General features: G+C 52.7%; 1 protein-coding gene across 1 annotated transcript in view; it reads right to left on the reverse strand.

Moving 5' to 3' along the window:
• Positions 1 to 544: 544 nt before the first annotated feature.
• Positions 545 to 23,264, reverse strand: part of LOC135565184 (uncharacterized) — a 111,052-nt gene continuing 88,332 nt past the window's right edge. The window contains exon 4 of the mRNA XM_065011245.1: positions 545 to 676. Coding sequence (XP_064867317.1) covers positions 545 to 676 — 132 coding nt within the window. The remainder of the gene's footprint in view (positions 677 to 23,264) is intronic.

Consider the following 23,264-nt stretch of genomic DNA (forward strand, 5'->3'; position numbering starts at 1 on the left):
AATGACCAGGTTTTATGTGTTATGAAGTGTAATAACAGTCTTACCACAGAGGTCTCTAATGACCAGGTTTTATGTGTTATGAAGTGTTATGAAGTCTAATAACAGCGTTACCACAGAGGTCTCTAATGACCAGGTTTTATGTGTTATGAAGTGTTATGAAGTGTAATAACAGCCTTACCACAGAGGTCTCTAATGACCAGGTTTTATGTGTTATGAAGTGTTATGAAGTGTAATAACAGTCTTACCACAGAGGTTACCAGGTTTTCATGCTTAGGTCTCTAATGACCTAATGGTTTTATGTGTTATGAAGTGTAATAACAGTGTTACCACAGAGGTCTCTAATGACCAGGTTTTATTTTATGAAGTGTTATGAAGTGTAATAACAGTCTTACCACAGAGGTCTCTAATGACCAGGTTTTATGTGTTATGAAGTCTAACAATAACAGTCTTACCAGGTTTTATGTGTTATGAAGTGGTCTCTTACCACAAGGTCTCGACCAGGTTTTATGTGTTATGAAGTGTAATAACAATCAACAGGTTTTTGTTATGAAGCGGTCTCTGATGACCAGGTTCGTCCTTGCTTCAGGTTGATAGAGGTTAATAGGAGGTAGGACCTCTGGGACTCTCTAGCGCTGTCGGATACACTCAGCATCTCAGTGGGACTCCCCATCTCAAACTGTTGGAGTACATAGATGATGGAAACACTTGAGCATATGAGGGATACAAAGTATATTGAAAGCAGTAACCACAGGTGTGGTTCCTGAGTTCATAAGCAATTAACACATCCCATCATGCTTAGGGTCATGTAGAAAATGTCCAGACCAATATTTTGGCTTCCATGGCTACAATAAAAAATCTCAGTGACTTTGAAAGAGGGGTCTCAAAGGAAGATAGGGGGTTTAAAGGGGGTTTGTGTCTCAGCCACCAGATCTCAACCCAGAGGGGGTTTAAAGGGGGTTTGTGTCTCAGTCACCAGATCTCAACCCAGAGGGGTTTAAAGGGGTTGGTGTCTCAGTCACCAGATCTCAACCCAGAGGGGGTTTAAAGGGGGTTGGTGTCTCAGCCACCAGATCTCAACCCAGAGGGGGTTTAAAGGGGGTTGGTGTCTCTGCCACCAGATCTCAACCCAGAGGGAGTTTAAAGGGGGTTTGTGTCTCAGTCACCAGATCTCAACCCAGAGGGGGTTTAAAGGGGGTTTGTGTCTCAGCCACCAGATCTCAACCCAGAGGGAGTTTAAAGGGGGTTGGTGTCTCAGTCACCAGATCTCAACCCAGTGGGGGTATGTGTCTCAGTCACCAGATCTCAACCCAGAGGGGGTTTAAAGGGGGTTTGTGTCTCTGCCACCAGATCTCAACCCAGAGGGAGTTTAAAGGGGGTTTGTGTCTCAGTCACCAGATCTCAACCCAGAGGGGGTTTAAAGGGGGTTGGTGTCTCAGTCACCAGATCTCAACCTAGAGGGGGTTTAAAGGGGGTTTGTGTCTCAGTCACCAGATCTCAACCCAGAGGGGGTTTAAAGGGGTTGGTGTCTCAGTCACCAGATCTCAACCCAGAGGGGGTTTAAAGGGGTTGGTGTCTCAGTCACCAGATCTCAACCCAGAGGGGGTTTAAAGGGGTTTGTGTCTCAGTCACCAGATCTCAACCCAGAGGGGGTTTAAAGGGGTTGGTGTCTCAGTCACCAGATCTCAACCTAGAGTTTAAAGGGGTTTCTGTTTCACCAAGGGGGTTTGTGTCTCAGTCACCAGATCTCAACCCAGGGGGGTTTAAAGGGGGTTTGATGATGACCATGATGACCCTGTCCAGACCAGACCAGCTCAGAGCTCTAACTCTATAACCCTGACCAGACCAGACCAGCTCAGAGCATGATGACCCTGTCCAGACCAGACCAGCTCAGAGCTCTAACTCTATAACCCTGTCCAGACCAGACCAGCTCAGAGCTCTAACTCTATAACCCTGTCCAGACCAGACCAGCTCAGAGCATGGTGACCCTGTCCAGACCAGACCAGCTCAGAGCATGATGACCCTGTCCAGACAAGACCAGCTCAGAGCTCTAACTCTATAACCCTGACCAGACCAGCTCAGAGCTCTAACTCTATAACCCTGTCCAGACCAGACCAGCTCAGAGCTCTAACTCTATAACCCTGTCCAGACCAGACCAGCTCAGAGCTCTAACTCTATAACTCTGTCCAGACCAGACCAGCTCAGAGCATGATGACCCTGTCCAGACCAGACCAGCTCAGAGCTCTAACTCTATAACCCTGTCCAGACCAGACCAGCTCAGAGCTCTAACTCTATAACCCTGACCAGACCAGACCAGCTCAGAGCATGATGACCCTGACCAGACCAGACCAGCTCAGAGCTCTAACTCTATAACCCTGTCCAGACCAGACCAGCTCAGAGCTCTAACTCTATAACCCTGTCCAGACCAGACCAGCTCAGAGCATGATGACCCTGTCCAGACCAGACCAGCTCAGAGCATGATGACCCTGTCCAGACCAGACCAGCTCAGGGCTCTAACTCTATAACCCTGTCCAGACCAGACCAGCTCAGAGCTCTAACTCTATAACCCTGTCCAGACCAGACCAGCTCAGAGCACGATGACCCTGTCCAGACCAGACCAGCTCAGAGCTCTAACTCTATAACCCTGACCAGACCAGACCAGCTCAGAGCATGATAACCCTGTCCAGACCAGACCAGCTCAGAGCTCTAACTCTATAACCCTGACCAGACCAGACCAGCTCAGAGCTCTAACTCTATAACCCTGTCCAGACCAGACCAGCTCAGAGCATGATAACCCTGTCCAGACCAGACCAGCTCAGAGCATGATGACCCTGACCAGACCAGACCAGCTCAGAGCACGATGACCCTGTCCAGACCAGCTCAGAGCTCTAACTCTATAACTCTGACCAGACCAGACCAGCTCAGAGCATGATAACCCTGTCCAGACCAGACCAGCTCAGAGCATGATGACCCTGACCAGACCAGACCAGCTCAGAGCTCTAACTCTATAACCCTGTCCAGACCAGCTCAGAGCATGATGACCCTGTCCAGACCAGACCAGCTCAGAGCAAGATGACCCTGACCAGACCAGACCAGCTCAGAGCTCTAACTCTATAACCCTGTCCAGACCAGACCAGCTCAGAGCTCTAACTCTATAACCCTGTCCAGACCAGACCAGCTCAGAGCTCTAACTCTATAACCCTGTCCAGACCAGACCAGCTCAGAGCTCTAACTCTATAACCCTGACCAGACCAGACCAGCTCAGAGCATGATGACCCTGTCCAGACCAGACCAGCTCAGAGCTCTAACTCTATAACCCTGACCAGACCAGACCAGCTCAGAGCATGATGACCCTGTCCAGACCAGACCAGCTCAGAGCTCTAACTCTATAACCCTGTCCAGACCAGACCAGCTCAGAGCATGATGACCCTGTCCAGACCAGACCAGCTCAGAGCTCTAACTCTATAACCCTGTCCAGACCAGACCAGCTCAGAGCTCTTAACTCTATAACCCTGACCAGACCAGACCAGCTCAGAGCTCTAACTGTATAACCCTGACCAGACCAGACCAGATCAGAGCATGATGACCCTGACCAGACCAGCTCAGAGCTCTAACTCTATAACCCTGTCCAGACCAGACCAGCTCAGAGCTCTAACTCTATAACCCTGACCAGACCAGACCAGCTCAGAGCTCTAACTCTATAACCCTGTCCAGACCAGACCAGCTCAGAGCATGATGACCCTGTCCAGACCAGACCAGCTCAGAGCTCTAACTCTATAACCCTCCAGACCAGACCAGCTCAGAGCTCTAACTCTATAACCCTGACCAGACCAGCTCAGAGCATGATGACCCTGTCCAGACCAGACCAGCTCAGACCATGATGACCCTGACCAGACCAGCTCAGAGCACGATGACCCTGTCCAGACCAGACCAGCTCAGAGCTCTATAACTCTATAACCCTGTCCAGACCAGAACAGCTCAGAGCTCTAACTCTATAACCCTGTCCAGACCAGACCAGCTCAGAGCTCTAACTCTATAACCCTGACCAGACCAGACCAGCTCAGAGCATGATGACCCTGACCAGACCAGACCAGCTCAGAGCTCTAACTCTATAACCCTGACCAGACCAGACCAGCTCAGAGCTCTAACTCTATAACCCTGACCAGACCAGCTCAGAGCATGATGACCCTGTCCAGACCAGACCAGCTCAGAGCTCTAACTCTATAACCCTGACCAGACCAGACCAGCTCAGAGCATGATGACCCTGTCCAGACCAGACCAGCTCAGAGCTCTAACTCTATAACCCTGTCCAGACCAGACCAGCTCAGAGCATGATGAACCTGACCAGACCAGACCAGCTCAGAGCATGATGACCCTGTCCAGACCAGACCAGCTCAGAGCTCTAACTCTATAACCCTGACCAGACCAGACCAGCTCAGAGCTCTAACTCTATAACCCTGTCCAGACCAGACCAGCTCAGAGCTCTAACTCTATAACCCTGACCAGACCAGCTCAGAGCATGATGACCCTGTCCAGACCAGACCAGCTCAGAGCATGATGACCCTGTCCAGACCAGACCAGCTCAGAGCTCTAACTCTATAACCCTGTCCAGACCAGACCAGCTCAGAGCATGATGACCCTGACCAGACCAGACCAGCTCAGAGCTCTAACTCTCAGAGCTCTAATAACCCTGTCCAGACCAGACCAGCTCAGAGCTCTAACTCTATAACCCTGTCCAGACCAGACCAGCTCAGAGCATGATGACCCTGTCCAGACCAGACCAGCTCAGAGCTCTAACTCTATAACCCTGTCCAGACCAGCTCGGAGCTCTAACTCTATAACCCTGACCAGACCAGCTCAGGGCTCTAACTCTATAACCCTGACCAGACCAGACCAGCTCAGAGCATGATGACCCTGTCCAGACCAGACCAGCTCAGAGCTCTAACTCTATAACCCTGACCAGACCAGCTCAGAGCATGATGACCCTGTCCAGACCAGACCAGCTCAGAGCTCTAACTCTATAACCCTGTCCAGACCAGACCAGCTCAGAGCTCTAACTCTATAACCCTGTCCAGACCAGACCAGCTCAGAGCATGATGACCCTGACCAGACCAGCTCAGAGCTCTAACTCTATAACCCTGTCCAGACCAGACCAGCTCAGAGCTCTAACTCTATAACCCTGTCCAGACCAGACCAGCTCAGAGCTCTAACTCTATAACCCTGTCCAGACCAGACCAGCTCAGAGCATGATGACCCTGACCAGACCAGACCAGCTCAGGGCATGATGACCCTGACCAGACCAGCTCAGAGCTATAACTCTATAACCCTGACCAGACCAGACCAGCTCAGAGCATGATGACCCTGTCCAGACCAGACCAGCTCAGAGCTCTAACTCTATAACCCTGTCCAGACCAGCTCAGAGCTCTAACTCTATAACCCTGACCAGACCAGACCAGCTCAGAGCTCTAACTCTATAACCCTGACCAGACCAGACCAGCTCAGAGCATGATGACCCTGTCCAGACCAGACCAGCTCAGAGCTCTAACTCTATAACCCTGACCAGACCAGCTCAGAGCATGATGACCTTGTCCAGACCAGACCAGCTCAGAGCTCTAACTATATAACCCTGTCCAGACCAGACCAGCTCAGAGCATGATGACCCTGACCAGACCAGCTCAGAGCTCTAACTCTATAACCCTGTCCAGACCAGACCAGCTCAGAGCTCTAACTCTATAACCCTGTCCAGACCAGACCAGCTCAGAGCACGATGACCCTGTCCAGACCAGACCAGCTCAGACCAGCTCAACTCATGATGACCCTGACCAGACCAGACCAGCTCAGAGCATGATGACCCTGTCCAGACCAGCTCAGAGCTCTAACTCTATAACCCTGACCAGACCAGACCAGCTCAGAGCATGATAACCCTGTCCAGACCAGACAGGCTCAGAGCATGATGACCCTGACCAGACCAGACCAGCTCAGAGCTCTAACTCTATAACCCTGTCCAGACCAGACCAGCTCAGAGCATGATGACCCTGTCCAGACCAGACCAGCTCAGAGCATGATGACCCTGACCAGACCAGACCAGCTCAGAGCTCTAACTCTATAACCCTGTCCAGACCAGACCAGCTCAGAGCTCTAACTCTATAACCCTGTCCAGACCAGACCAGCTCAGAGCTCTAACTCTATAACCCTGTCCAGACCAGACCAGCTCAGAGCTCTAACTCTATAACCCTGACCAGACCAGACCAGCTCAGAGCATGATGACCCTGTCCAGACCAGACCAGCTCAGAGCTCTAACTCTATAACCCTGTCCAGACCAGACCAGCTCAGAGCATGATGACCCTGTCCAGACCAGACCAGCTCAGAGCTCTAACTCTATAACCCTGTCCAGACCAGACCAGCTCAGAGCATGATGACCCTGTCCAGACCAGACCAGCTCAGAGCTCTAACTCTATAACCCTGTCCAGACCAGACCAGCTCAGAGCTCTTAACTCTATAACCCTGACCAGACCAGACCAGCTCAGAGCTCTAACTCTATAACCCTGACCAGACCAGATCAGAGCATGATGACCCTGACCAGACCAGCTCAGAGCTCTAACTCTATAACCCTGTCCAGACCAGACCAGCTCAGAGCTCTAACTCTATAACCCTGACCAGACCAGACCAGCTCAGAGCTCTAACTCTATAACCCTGTCCAGACCAGCTCAGAGCATGATGACCCTGTCCAGACCAGACCAGCTCAGAGCAAGATGACCCTGACCAGACCAGACCAGCTCAGAGCTCTAACTCTATAACCCTGTCCAGACCAGACCAGCTCAGAGCTCTAACTCTATAACCCTGTCCAGACCAGACCAGCTCAGAGCTCTAACTCTATAACCCTGTCCAGACCAGACCAGCTCAGAGCTCTAACTCTATAACCCTGACCAGACCAGACCAGCTCAGAGCATGATGACCCTGTCCAGACCAGACCAGCTGAGAGCTCTAACTCTATAACCCTGACCAGACCAGACCAGCTCAGAGCATGATGACCCTGTCCAGACCAGACCAGCTCAGAGCTCTAACTCTATAACCCTGTCCAGACCAGACCAGCTCAGAGCATGATGACCCTGTCCAGACCAGACCAGCTCAGAGCTCTAACTCTATAACCCTGTCCAGACCAGACCAGCTCAGAGCTCTTAACTCTATAACCCTGACCAGACCAGACCAGCTCAGAGCTCTAACTCTATAACCCTGACCAGACCAGATCAGAGCATGATGACCCTGACCAGACCAGCTCAGAGCTCTAACTCTATAACCCTGTCCAGACCAGACCAGCTCAGAGCTCTAACTCTATAACCCTGACCAGACCAGACCAGCTCAGAGCTCTAACTATAACCCTGTCCAGACCAGACCAGCTCAGAGCATGATGACCCTGACCAGACCAGACCAGCTCAGAGCTCTAACTCTATAACCCTGACCAGACCAGCTCAGAGCTCTAACTCTATAACCCTGACCAGACCAGCTCAGAGCATGATGACCCTGTCCAGACCAGACCAGCTCAGACCATGATGACCCTGACCAGACCAGCTCAGAGCACGATGACCCTGTCCAGACCAGACCAGCTCAGAGCACGATGACCCTGTCCAGACCAGACCAGCTCAGAGCATGATGACCCTGTCCAGACCAGACCAGCTCAGAGCATGATGACCCTGACCAGACCAGACCAGCTCAGAGCTCTATAACTCTATAACCCTGTCCAGACCAGAACAGCTCAGAGCTCTAACTCTATAACCCTGTCCAGACCAGACCAGCTCAGAGCTCTAACTCTATAACCCTGACCAGACCAGACCAGCTCAGAGCATGATGACCCTGACCAGACCAGACCAGCTCAGAGCTCTAACTCTATAACCCTGACCAGACCAGACCAGCTCAGAGCTCTAACTCTATAACCCTGACCAGACCAGACCAGCTCAGAGCATGATGACCCTGTCCAGACCAGACCAGCTCAGAGCTCTAACTCTATAACCCTGACCAGACCAGACCAGCTCAGAGCATGATGACCCTGTCCAGACCAGACCAGCTCAGAGCTCTAACTCTATAACCCTGTCCAGACCAGACCAGCTCAGAGCATGATGAACCTGACCAGACCAGACCAGCTCAGAGCATGATGACCCTGTCCAGACCAGACCAGCTCAGAGCTCTAACTCTATAACCCTGACCAGACCAGACCAGCTCAGAGCTCTAACTCTATAACCCTGTCCAGACCAGACCAGCTCAGAGCTCTAACTCTATAACCCTGACCAGACCAGCTCAGAGCATGATGACCCTGTCCAGACCAGACCAGCTCAGAGCATGATGACCCTGTCCAGACCAGACCAGCTCAGAGCTCTAACTCTATAACCCTGTCCAGACCAGACCAGCTCAGAGCATGATGACCCTGACCAGACCAGACCAGCTCAGAGCTCTAACTCTATAACCCTGTCCAGACCAGACCAGCTCAGAGCTCTAACTCTATAACCCTGTCCAGACCAGACCAGCTCAGAGCATGATGACCCTGTCCAGACCAGACCAGCTCAGAGCTCTAACTCTATAACCCTGTCCAGACCAGCTCGGAGCTCTAACTCTATAACCCTGACCAGACCAGCTCAGGGCTCTAACTCTATAACCCTGACCAGACCAGACCAGCTCAGAGCATGATGACCCTGTCCAGACCAGACCAGCTCAGAGCTCTAACTCTATAACCCTGACCAGACCAGCTCAGAGCATGATGACCCTGTCCAGACCAGACCAGCTCAGAGCTCTAACTCTATAACCCTGTCCAGACCAGACCAGCTCAGAGCTCTAACTCTATAACCCTGTCCAGACCAGACCAGCTCAGAGCATGATGACCCTGACCAGACCAGCTCAGAGCTCTAACTCTATAACCCTGTCCAGACCAGACCAGCTCAGAGCTCTAACTCTATAACCCTGTCCAGACCAGACCAGCTCAGAGCTCTAACTCTATAACCCTGTCCAGACCAGACCAGCTCAGAGCACGATGACCCTGACCAGACCAGACCAGCTCAGGGCATGATGACCCTGACCAGACCAGCTCAGAGCTATAACTCTATAACCCTGACCAGACCAGACCAGCTCAGAGCATGATGACCCTGTCCAGACCAGACCAGCTCAGAGCTCTAACTCTATAACCCTGTCCAGACCAGCTCGGAGCTCTAACTCTATAACCCTGACCAGACCAGACCAGCTCAGGGCTCTAACTCTATAACCCTGACCAGACCAGACCAGCTCAGAGCATGATGACCCTGTCCAGACCAGACCAGCTCAGAGCTCTAACTCTATAACCCTGACCAGACCAGCTCAGAGCATGATGACCTTGTCCAGACCAGACCAGCTCAGAGCTCTAACTATATAACCCTGTCCAGACCAGACCAGCTCAGAGCATGATGACCCTGACCAGACCAGCTCAGAGCTCTAACTCTATAACCCTGTCCAGACCAGACCAGCTCAGAGCTCTAACTCTATAACCCTGTCCAGACCAGACCAGCTCAGAGCTCTAACTCTATAACCCTGTCCAGACCAGACCAGCTCAGAGCACGATGACCCTGACCAGACCAGACCAGCTCAGAGCATGATGACCCTGACCAGACCAGACCAGCTCAGAGCACGATGACCCTGTCCAGACCAGCTCAGAGCTCTAACTCTATAACCCTGACCAGACCAGACCAGCTCAGAGCATGATAACCCTGTCCAGACCAGACAGGCTCAGAGCATGATGACCCTGACCAGACCAGACCAGCTCAGAGCTCTAACTCTATAACCCTGTCCAGACCAGACCAGCTCAGAGCATGATGACCCTGTCCAGACCAGACCAGCTCAGAGCATGATGACCCTGACCAGACCAGACCAGCTCAGAGCTCTAACTCTATAACCCTGTCCAGACCAGACCAGCTCAGAGCTCTAACTCTATAACCCTGTCCAGACCAGACCAGCTCAGAGCTCTAACTCTATAACCCTGTCCAGACCAGACCAGCTCAGAGCTCTAACTCTATAACCCTGACCAGACCAGACCAGCTCAGAGCATGATGACCCTGTCCAGACCAGACCAGCTGAGAGCTCTAACTCTATAACCCTGACCAGACCAGACCAGCTCAGAGCATGATGACCCTGTCCAGACCAGACCAGCTCAGAGCTCTAACTCTATAACCCTGTCCAGACCAGACCAGCTCAGAGCATGATGACCCTGTCCAGACCAGACCAGCTCAGAGCTCTAACTCTATAACCCTGTCCAGACCAGCTCGGAGCTCTAACTCTATAACCCTGACCAGACCAGCTCAGGGCTCTAACTCTATAACCCTGACCAGACCAGACCAGCTCAGAGCATGATGACCCTGTCCAGACCAGACCAGCTCAGAGCTCTAACTCTATAACCCTGACCAGACCAGCTCAGAGCATGATGACCCTGTCCAGACCAGACCAGCTCAGAGCTCTAACTCTATAACCCTGTCCAGACCAGACCAGCTCAGAGCTCTAACTCTATAACCCTGTCCAGACCAGACCAGCTCAGAGCATGATGACCCTGACCAGACCAGCTCAGAGCATGAGCTGACCAGACCAGAGCTCTAACTCTATAACCCTGTCCAGACCAGACCAGCTCAGAGCTCTAACTCTATAACCCTGTCCAGACCAGACCAGCTCAGAGCTCTAACTCTATAACCCTGTCCAGACCAGACCAGCTCAGAGCACAGATGACCCTGACCAGACCAGACCAGCTCAGGGCATGATGACCCCTGACCAGACCAGCTCAGAGCTCTAACTCTATAACCCTGACCAGACCAGACCAGCTCAGAGCATGATGACCCTGTCCAGACCAGACCAGCTCAGAGCTCTAACTCTATAACCCTGTCCAGACCAGCTCGGAGCTCTAACTCTATAACCCTGACCAGACCAGACCAGCTCAGGGCTCTAACTCTATAACCCTGACCAGACCAGACCAGCTCAGAGCATGATGACCCTGTCCAGACCAGACCAGCTCAGAGCTCTAACTCTATAACCCTGACCAGACCAGCTCAGAGCATGATGACCTTGTCCAGACCAGACCAGCTCAGAGCTCTAACTATATAACCCTGTCCAGACCAGACCAGCTCAGAGCATGATGACCCTGACCAGACCAGCTCAGAGCTCTAACTCTATAACCCTGTCCAGACCAGACCAGCTCAGAGCTCTAACTCTATAACCCTGTCCAGACCAGACCAGCTCAGAGCTCTAACTCTATAACCCTGTCCAGACCAGACCAGCTCAGAGCACGATGACCCTGACCAGACCAGACCAGCTCAGAGCATGATGACCCTGACCAGACCAGACCAGCTCAGAGCACGATGACCCTGTCCAGACCAGCTCAGAGCTCTAACTCTATAACCCTGACCAGACCAGACCAGCTCAGAGCATGATAACCCTGTCCAGACCAGACAGGCTCAGAGCATGATGACCCTGACCAGACCAGACCAGCTCAGAGCTCTAACTCTATAACCCTGTCCAGACCAGACCAGCTCAGAGCATGATGACCCTGTCCAGACCAGACCAGCTCAGAGCATGATGACCCTGACCAGACCAGACCAGCTCAGAGCTCTAACTCTATAACCCTGTCCAGACCAGACCAGCTCAGAGCTCTAACTCTATAACCCTGTCCAGACCAGACCAGCTCAGAGCTCTAACTCTATAACCCTGTCCAGACCAGACCAGCTCAGAGCTCTAACTCTATAACCCTGACCAGACCAGACCAGCTCAGAGCATGATGACCCTGTCCAGACCAGACCAGCTGAGAGCTCTAACTCTATAACCCTGACCAGACCAGACCAGCTCAGAGCATGATGACCCTGTCCAGACCAGACCAGCTCAGAGCTCTAACTCTATAACCCTGTCCAGACCAGACCAGCTCAGAGCATGATGACCCTGTCCAGACCAGACCAGCTCAGAGCTCTAACTCTATAACCCTGTCCAGACCAGACCAGCTCAGAGCTCTTAACTCTATAACCCTGACCAGACCAGACCAGCTCAGAGCTCTAACTCTATAACCCTGACCAGACCAGATCAGAGCATGATGACCCTGACCAGACCAGCTCAGAGCTCTAACTCTATAACCCTGTCCAGACCAGACCAGCTCAGAGCTCTAACTCTATAACCCTGACCAGACCAGACCAGCTCAGAGCTCTAACTATAACCCTGTCCAGACCAGACCAGCTCAGAGCATGATGACCCTGACCAGACCAGCTCAGAGCTCTAACTCTATAACCCTGACCAGACCAGCTCAGAGCTCTAACTCTATAACCCTGACCAGACCAGCTCAGAGCATGATGACCCTGTCCAGACCAGACCAGCTCAGACCATGATGACCCTGTCCAGACCAGACCAGCTCAGAGCACGATGACCCTGTCCAGACCAGACCAGCTCAGAGCACGATGACCCTGTCCAGACCAGACCAGCTCAGAGCATGATGACCCTGTCCAGACCAGACCAGCTCAGAGCATGATGACCCTGACCAGACCAGACCAGCTCAGAGCTCTATAACTCTATAACCCTGTCCAGACCAGAACAGCTCAGAGCTCTAACTCTATAACCCTGTCCAGACCAGACCAGCTCAGAGCTCTAACTCTATAACCCTGACCAGACCAGACCAGCTCAGAGCATGATGACCCTGACCAGACCAGACCAGCTCAGAGCTCTAACTCTATAACCCTGACCAGACCAGACCAGCTCAGAGCTCTAACTCTATAACCCTGACCAGACCAGACCAGCTCAGAGCATGATGACCCTGTCCAGACCAGACCAGCTCAGAGCTCTAACTCTATAACCCTGACCAGACCAGACCAGCTCAGAGCATGATGACCCTGTCCAGACCAGACCAGCTCAGAGCTCTAACTCTATAACCCTGTCCAGACCAGACCAGCTCAGAGCATGATGAACCTGACCAGACCAGACCAGCTCAGAGCATGATGACCCTGTCCAGACCAGACCAGCTCAGAGCTCTAACTCTATAACCCTGACCAGACCAGACCAGCTCAGAGCTCTAACTCTATAACCCTGTCCAGACCAGACCAGCTCAGAGCTCTAACTCTATAACCCTGTCCAGACCAGACCAGCTCAGAGCTCTGACCCTAACCCAGACCAGACCAGCTCAGAGCATGATGACCCTGTCCAGACCAGACCAGCTCAGAGCTCTAACTCTATAACCCTGTCCAGACCAGACCAGCTCAGAGCATGATGACCCTGACCAGACCAGACCAGCTCAGAGCATGATGACCCTGTCCAGACCAGACCAGCTCAGAGCTCTAACTCTATAACCCTGACCAGACCAGCTCAGAGCATGATGACCCTGTCCAGACCAGACCAGCTCAGAGCTCTAACTATATAACCCTGTCCAGACCAGACCAGCTCAGAGCATGATGACCCTGACCAGACCAGCTCAGAGCTCTAACTCTATAACCCTGTCCAGACCAGACCAGCTCAGAGCTCTAACTCTATAACCCTGTCCAGACCAGACCAGCTCAGAGCTCTAACTCTATAACCCTGTCCAGACCAGACCAGCTCAGAGCACGATGACCCTGACCAGACCAGACCAGCTCAGGGCATGATGACCCTGACCAGACCAGCTCAGAGCTCTAACTCTATAACCCTGACCAGACCAGCTCAGAGCATGATGACCCTGTCCAGACCAGACCAGCTCAGAGATCTAACTCTATAACCCTGACCAGACCAGCTCAGAGCATGATGACCCTGTCCAGACCAGACCAGCTCAGAGATCTAACTCTATAACCCTGTCCAGACCAGACCAGCTCAGAGCTCTAACTCTATAACCCTGTCCAGACCAGACCAGCTCAGAGCATGAAGACCCTGTCCAGACCAGACCAGGTCAGAGCATGATGACCCTGTCCAGACCAGACCAGCTCAGAGCTCTAACTCTATAACCCTGTCCAGACCAGACCAGCTCAGAGCTCTAACTCTATAACCCTGTCCAGACCAGACCAGCTCAGAGCTCTAACTCTATAACCCTGACCAGACCAGACCAGCTCAGAGCATGATAACCCTGTCCAGACCAGACCAGCTCAGAGCTCTAACTCTATAACCCTGACCAGACCAGACCAGCTCAGAGCTCTAACTCTATAACCCTGTCCAGACCAGACCAGCTCAGAGCATGATGACCCTGACCAGACCAGACCAGCTCAGAGCTCTAACTCTATAACCCTGTCCAGACCAGACCAGCTCAGAGCACGATGACCCTGTCCAGACCAGCTCAGAGCTCTAACTCTATAACCCTGACCAGACCAGACCAGCTCAGAGCATGATAACCCTGTCCAGACCAGACCAGCTCAGAGCATGATGACCCTGACCAGACCAGACCAGCTCAGAGCTCTAACTCTATAACCCTGTCCAGACCAGACCAGCTCAGAGCATGATGACCCTGTCCAGACCAGACCAGCTCAGAGCATGATGACCCTGACCAGACCAGACCAGCTCAGAGCTCTAACTCTATAACCCTGTCCAGACCAGACCAGCTCAGAGCTCTAACTCTATAACCCTGTCCAGACCAGACCAGCTCAGAGCTCTAACTCTATAACCCTGTCCAGACCAGACCAGCTCAGAGCATGATGACCCTGTCCAGACCAGACCAGCTCAGAGCTCTAACTCTATAACCCTGACCAGACCAGACCAGCTCAGAGCATGATGACCCTGTCCAGACCAGACCAGCTCAGAGCTCTAACTCTATAACCCTGTCCAGACCAGACCAGCTCAGAGCATGATGACCCTGTCCAGACCAGACCAGCTCAGAGCTCTAACTCTATAACCCTGTCCAGACCAGACCAGCTCAGAGCTCTTAACTCTATAACCCTGACCAGACCAGACCAGCTCAGAGCTCTAACTGTATAACCCTGACCAGACCAGACCAGATCAGAGCATGATGACCCTGACCAGACCAGACCAGCTCAGAGCTCTAACTCTATAACCCTGTCCAGACCAGACCAGCTCAGAGCTCTAACTCTATAACCCTGACCAGACCAGACCAGCTCAGAGCTCTAACTCTATAACCCTGTCCAGACCAGACCAGCTCAGAGCATGATGACCCTGACCAGACCAGACCAGCTCAGAGCTCTAACTCTATAACCCTGACCAGACCAGCTCAGAGCTCTAACTCTATAACCCTGACCAGACCAGACCAGCTCAGAGCATGATGACCCTGACCAGACCAGCTCAGAGCACGATGACCCTGTCCAGACCAGACCAGCTCAGAGCACGATGACCCTGTCCAGACCAGACCAGCTCAGAGCATGATGACCCTGTCCAGACCAGACCAGCTCAGAGCATGATGACCCTGACCAGACCAGCTCAGAGCTCTAACTCTATAACCCTGTCCAGACCAGAACAGCTCAGAGCTCTAACTCTATAACCCTGTCCAGACCAGACCAGCTCAGAGCTCTAACTCTATAACCCTGACCAGACCAGACCAGCTCAGAGCATGATGACCCTGACCAGACCAGACCAGCTCAGAGCTCTAACTCTATAACCCTGACCAGACCAGACCAGCTCAGAGCTCTAACTCTATAACCCTGACCAGACCAGACCAGCTCAGAGCATGATGACCCTGTCCAGACCAGACCAGCTCAGAGCTCTAACTCTATAACCCTGACCAGACCAGACCAGCTCAGAGCATGATGACCCTGTCCAGACCAGACCAGCTCAGAGCTCTAACTCTATAACCCTGTCCAGACCAGACCAGCTCAGAGCTCTAACTCTATAACCCTGTCCAGACCAGACCAGCTCAGAGCATGATGACCCTGACCAGACCAGCTCAGAGCTCTAACTCTATAACCCTGACCAGACCAGACCAGCTCAGAGCATGATGACCCTGTCCAGACCAGACCAGCTCAGAGATCTAACTCTATAACCCTGTCCAGACCAGACCAGCTCAGAGCTCTAACTCTATAACCCTGTCCAGACCAGACCAGCTCAGAGCATGAAGACCCTGTCCAGACCAGACCAGCTCAGAGCATGATGACCCTGTCCAGACCAGACCAGCTCAGAGCTCTAACTCTATAACCCTGTCCAGACCAGACCAGCTCAGAGCATAATGACCCTGTCCAGACCAGACCAGCTCAGAGCTCTAACTCTATAACCCCTGTCCAGACCAGACCAGCTCAGAGCTCTAACTCTATAACCCTGTCCAGACCAGACCAGCTCAGAGCTCTAACTCTATAACCCTGTCCAGACCAGACCAGCTCAGAGCATGATGACCCTGTCCAGACCAGACCAGCTCTGAGCTCTAACTCTATAACCCTGTCCAGACCAGACCAGCTCAGAGCTCTAACTCTATAACCCTGTCCAGACCAGACCAGCTCAGAGCATGATGACCCTGTCCAGACCAGACCAGCTCAGAGCTCTAACTCTATAACCCTGTCCAGACCAGCTCAGATGCTCTAACTCTATCAGAGCCTAACTCTAACCTGACCAGACCAGACCAGCTCAGAGCATGATGACCCTGTCCAGACCAGACCAGCTCAGAGCTCTAACTCTATAACCCTGTCCAGACCAGACCAGCTCAGAGCTCTAACTCTATAACCCTGTCCAGACCAGACCAGCTCAGAGCATAATGACCCTGTCCAGACCAGACCAGCTCAGAGCTCTAACTCTATAACCCTGTCCAGACCAGACCAGCTCAGAGCATAATGACCCTGTCCAGACCAGACCAGCTCAGAGCTCTAACTCTATAACCCTGACCAGACCAGACCAGCTCAGAGCATGATGACCCTGTCCAGACCAGACCAGCTCAGAGCTCTAACTCTATAACCCTGACCAGACCAGACAAGCTCAGAGCTCTAACTCTATAACCCTGTCCAGACCAGACCAGCTCAGAGCATGATGACCCTGTCCAGACCAGCTCAGAGCTCTAACTCTATAACCCTGACCAGACCAGACCAGCTCAGAGCTCTAACTCTATGACCCTGTCCAGACCAGACCAGATCAGAGCATGATGACCCTGTCCAGACCAGACCAGCTCAGAGCTCTAACTCTATGACCCTGTCCAGACCAGACCAGATCAGAGCATGATGACCCTGACCAGACCAGACCAGCTCAGAGCTCTAACTCTATAACCCTGTCCAGACCAGACCAGCTCAGAGCTCTAACTCTATAACCCTGACCAGACCAGCTCAGAGCTCTAACTCTATAACCCTGTCCAGACCAGACCAGCTCAGAGCATGATGACCCTGACCAGACCAGACCAGCTCAGAGCTCTAACTCTATAACCCTGTCCAGACCAGACCAGCTCAGAGCATGATGACCCTGACCAGACCAGACCAGCTCAGAATTCTAACTCTATAACCCTGTCCAGACCAGACCAGCTCAGAGCATGATGACCCTGTCCAGACCAGACCAGCTCAGAGCTCTAACTCTATAACCCTGTCCAGACCAGACCAGCTCAGAGCTCTAACTCTATAACCCTGACCAGACCAGACCAGCTCAGAGCATGATGACCCTGTCCAGACCAGACCAGCTCAGAGCTCTAACTCTATAACCCTGACCAGACCAGACAAGCTCAGAGCTCTAACTCTATAACCCTGTCCAGACCAGACCAGCTCAGAGCATGATGACCCTGTCCAGACCAGACCAGCTCAGAGCTCTAACTCTATAACCCTGTCCAGACCAGACCAGCTCAGAGCATAATGACCCTGTCCAGACCAGACCAGCTCAGAGCTCTAACTCTATAACCCTGTCCAGACCAGACCAGCTCAGAGCTCTAACTCTATAACCCTGTCCAGACCAGACCAGCTCAGAGCTCTAACTCTATAACCCTGTCCAGACCAGACCAGCTCAGAGCATGATGACCCTGTCCAGACCAGACCAGCTCTGAGCTCTAACTCTATAACCCTGTCCAGACCAGACCAGCTCAGAGCTCTAACTCTATAACCCTGTCCAGACCAGACCAGCTCAGAGCATGATGACCCTGTCCAGACCAGACCAGCTCAGAGCTCTAACTCTATAACCCTGTCCAGAACAGCTCAGAGCTCTAACTCTATAACCCTGACCAGACCAGACCAGCTCAGAGCATGATGACCCTGTCCAGACCAGACCAGCTCAGAGCTCTAACTCTATAACCCTGTCCAGACCAGACCAGCTCAGAGCTCTAACTCTATAACCCTGTCCAGACCAGACCAGCTCAGAGCATGATGATGACCCTGTCCAGACCAGACCAGCTCAGAGCTCTAACTCTATAACCCTGTCCAGACCAGACCAGCTCAGAGCATAATGACCCTGTCCAGACCAGACCAGCTCAGAGCTCTAACTCTATAACCCTGACCAGACCAGACCAGCTCAGAGCATGATGACCCTGTCCAGACCAGACCAGCTCAGAGCTCTAACTCGATAACCCTGACCAGACCAGACAAGCTCAGAGCTCTAACTCTATAACCCTGTCCAGACCAGACCAGCTCAGAGCATGATGACCCTGTCCAGACCAGCTCAGAGCTCTAACTCTATAACCCTGACCAGACCAGACCAGCTCAGAGCTCTAACTCTATGACCCTGTCCAGACCAGACCAGATCAGAGCATGATGACCCTGTCCAGACCAGACCAGCTCAGAGCTCTAACTCTATGACCCTGTCCAGACCAGACCAGATCAGAGCATGATGACCCTGACCAGACCAGACCAGCTCAGAGCTCTAACTCTATAACCCTGTCCAGACCAGACCAGCTCAGAGCTCTAACTCTAACCCCTGACCAGACCAGCTCAGAGCTCTAACTCTATAACCCTGTCCAGACCAGACCAGCTCAGAGCATGATGACCCTGACCAGACCAGACCAGCTCAGAGCTCTAACTCTATAACCCTGTCCAGACCAGACCAGCTCAGAGCATGATGACCCTGACCAGACCAGACCAGCTCAGAATTCTAACTCTATAACCCTGTCCAGACCAGACCAGCTCAGAGCATGATGACCCTGTCCAGACCAGACCAGCTCAGAGCTCTAACTCTATAACCCTGTCCAGACCAGACCAGCTCAGAGCTCTAACTCTATAACCCTGACCAGACCAGACCAGCTCAGAGCATGATGACCCTGTCCAGACCAGACCAGCTCAGAGCTCTAACTCTATAACCCTGACCAGACCAGACAAGCTCAGAGCTCTAACTCTATAACCCTGTCCAGACCAGACCAGCTCAGAGCATGATGACCCTGTCCAGACCAGACCAGCTCAGAACTCTAACTCTATAACCCTGACCAGACCAGACCAGCTCAGAGCATGATGACCCTGTCCAGACCAGCTCAGAGCTCTAACTCTATAACCCTGTCCAGACCAGACCAGCTCAGAGCATGATGACCCTGACCAGACCAGACCAGCTCAGAGCTCTAACTCTATAACCCTGTCCAGACCAGACCAGCTCAGAGCATGATGACCCTGACCAGACCAGACCAGCTCAGAGCATGATGACCCTGTCCAGACCAGACCAGCTCAGAGCTCTAACTCTATAACCCTGTCCAGACCAGAACAGCTCAGAGCTCTAACTCTATAACCCTGACCAGACCAGACCAGCTCAGAGCATGATGACCCTGTCCAGACCAGCTCAGAGCTCTAACTCTATAACCCTGTCCAGACCAGACCAGCTCAGAGCTCTAACTCTATAACCCTGACCAGACCAGACCAGCTCAGAGCATGATGACCCTGTCCAGACCAGACCAGCTCAGAGCTCTAACTCTATAACCCTGTCCAGACCAGACCAGCTCAGAGCATGATGACCCTGTCCAGACCAGACCAGCTCAGAACTCTAACTCTATAACCCTGACCAGACCAGACCAGCTCAGAGCATGATGACCCTGTCCAGACCAGCTCAGAGCTCTAACTCTATAACCCTGTCCAGACCAGACCAGCTCAGAGCATGATGACCCTGACCAGACCAGACCAGCTCAGAGCTCTAACTCTATGACCCTGTCCAGACCAGACCAGATCAGAGCATGATGACCCTGACCAGACCAGACCAGCTCAGAGCTCTAACTCTATAACCCTGTCCAGACCAGACCAGCTCAGAGCTCTAACTCTATAACCCTGACCAGACCAGCTCAGAGCTCTAACTCTATAACCCTGTCCAGACCAGACCAGCTCAGAGCATGATGACCCTGACCAGACCAGACCAGCTCAGAGCTCTAACTCTATAACCCTGTCCAGACCAGACCAGCTCAGAGCATGATGACCCTGACCAGACCAGACCAGCTCAGAATTCTAACTCTATAACCCTGTCCAGACCAGACCAGCTCAGAGCATGATGACCCTGTCCAGACCAGACCAGCTCAGAGCTCTAACTCTATAACCCTGTCCAGACCAGACCAGCTCAGAGCATGATGACCCTGACCAGACCAGACCAGCTCAGAGCATGATGACCCTGTCCAGACCAGACCAGCTCAGAGCTCTAACTCTATAACCCTGTCCAGACCAGACCAGCTCAGAGCTCTAACTCTATAACCCTGACCAGACCAGACCAGCTCAGAGCATGATGACCCTGTCCAGACCAGCTCAGAGCTCTAACTCTATAACCCTGTCCAGACCAGACCAGCTCAGAGCTCTAACTCTATAACCCTGACCAGACCAGACCAGCCAGAGCTCAGAGCATGATGACCCTGTCCAGACCAGACCAGCTCAGAGCTCTAACTCTATAACCCTGTCCAGACCAGACCAGCTCAGAGCATGATGACCCTGTCCAGACCAGACCAGCTCAGAGCTCTAACTCTATAACCCTGACCAGACCAGACCAGCTCAGAGCATGATGACCCTGTCCAGACCAGACCAGCTCAGAGCTCTAACTCTATAACCCTGTCCAGACCAGACCAGCTCAGAGCATGATGACCCTGTCCAGACCAGACCAGCTCAGAGCTCTAACTCTATAACCCTGTCCAGACCAGACCAGCTCAGAGCATGATGACCCTGTCCAGACCAGACCAGCTCAGAGCTCTAACTCTATAACCCTGACCAGACCAGACCAGCTCAGAGCATGATGACCCTGTCCAGACCAGACCAGCTCAGAGCTCTAACTCTATAACCCTGTCCAGACCAGACCAGCTCAGAGCTAATCTATAACCCTGTCCAGACCAGACCAGCTCAGAGCATGGTGACCTTGTCCAGACCAGACCAGCTCAGAGCATGATGACCCTGTCCAGACCAGACCAGCTCAGAGCTAACTCTATAACCCTGTCCAGACCAGACCAGCTCAGAGCATCTATGACCCTGACCAGACCAGACCAGCTCAGAGCTCTAACTCTATAACCCTGACCAGACCAGCTCAGAGCATGATGACCCTGTCCAGACCAGACCAGCTCAGAGCATGATGACCCTGTCCAGACCAGACCAGCTCAGAGCTCTAACTCTATAACCCTGTCCAGACCAGACCAGCTCAGAGCTCTAACTCTATAACCCTGTCCAGACCAGACCAGCTCAGAGCTCTAACTCTATAACCCTGTCCAGACCAGACCAGCTCAGAGCATGATGACCCTGTCCAGACCAGACCAGCTCAGAGCTCTAACTCTATAACCCTGTCCAGACCAGACCAGCTCAGAGCATGATGACCCTGACCAGACCAGACCAGCTCAGAGCATGATGACCCTGTCCAGACCAGACCAGCTCAGAGCATGATAACCCTGTCCAGACCAGACCAGCTCAGAGCTCTAACTCTATAACCCTGTCCAGACCAGACCAGCTCAGAGCATGATGACCCTGTCCAGACCAGACCAGCTCAGAGCATGATGACCCTGTCCAGACCAGACAAGCTCAGAGCATGATGACCCTGACCAGACCAGACCAGCTCAGAGCATGATGACCCTGTCCAGACCAGACCAGCTCAGAGCTCTAAATCTATAACCCTGACCAGACCAGACCAGCTCAGAGCATGATGACCCTGTCCAGACCAGACCAGCTCAGAGCTCTAACTCTATAACCCTGTCCAGACCAGAACAGCTCAGCACATTTAATTCCCCGGGACCTCAGAGCTCTAACTCTATAACCCTGACCAGACCAGACCAGCTCAGAGCATGATGACCCTGTCCAGACCAGCTCAGAGCTCTAACTCTATAACCCTGTCCAGACCAGACCAGCTCAGAGCTCTAACTCTATAACCCTGACCAGACCAGACCAGCTCAGAGCATGATGACCCTGTCCAGACCAGACCAGCTCAGAGCTCTAACTCTATAACCCTGTCCAGACCAGACCAGCTCAGAGCATGATGACCCTGTCCAGACCAGACCAGCTCAGAACTCTAACTCTATAACCCTGACCAGACCAGACCAGCTCAGAGCATGATGACCCTGTCCAGACCAGCTCAGAGCTCTAACTCTATAACCCTGTCCAGACCAGACCAGCTCAGAGCATGATGACCCTGACCAGACCAGACCAGCTCAGAGCTCTAACTCTATAACCCTGTCGAGACCAGACCAGCTCAGAGCATGATGACCCTGTCCAGACCAGACCAGCTCAGAGCTCTAACTCTATAACCCTGACCAGACCAGACCAGCTCAGAGCATGATGACCCTGTCCAGACCAGACCAGCTCAGAGCTCTAACTCTATAACCTTGTCCAGACCAGACCAGCTCAGAGCTCTAACTCTATAACCCTGTCCAGACCAGACCAGCTCAGAGCATGGTGACCTTGTCCAGACCAGACCAGCTCAGAGCATGATGACCCTGTCCAGACAAGACCAGCTCAGAGCTCTAACTCTATAACCCTGTCCAGACCAGACCAGCTCAGAGCATCTATGACCCTGACCAGACCAGACCAGCTCAGAGCTCTAACTCTATAACCCTGACCAGACCAGCTCAGAGCATGATGACCCTGTCCAGACCAGACCAGCTCAGAGCATGATGACCCTGTCCAGACCAGACCAGCTCAGAGCTCTAACTCTATAACCCTGTCCAGACCAGACCAGCTCAGAGCTCTAACTCTATAACCCTGTCCAGACCAGACCAGCTCAGAGCTCTAACTCTATAACCCTGTCCAGACCAGACCAGCTCAGAGCATGATGACCCTGTCCAGACCAGACCAGCTCAGAGCTCTAACTCTATAACCCTGTCCAGACCAGACCAGCTCAGAGCATGATGACCCTGACCAGACCAGACCAGCTCAGAGCATGATGACCCTGTCCAGACCAGACCAGCTCAGAGCTCTAACTCTATAACCCTGTCCAGACCAGACCAGCTCAGAGCTCTAACTCTATAACCCTGTCCAGACCAGACCAGCTCAGAGCATGTTGACCCTGTCCAG

The sequence above is a fragment of the Oncorhynchus nerka genome, linkage group LG27 (assembly GCF_034236695.1).
Source record: "Oncorhynchus nerka isolate Pitt River linkage group LG27, Oner_Uvic_2.0, whole genome shotgun sequence".
Lineage (NCBI taxonomy): Eukaryota > Metazoa > Chordata > Actinopteri > Salmoniformes > Salmonidae > Oncorhynchus > Oncorhynchus nerka.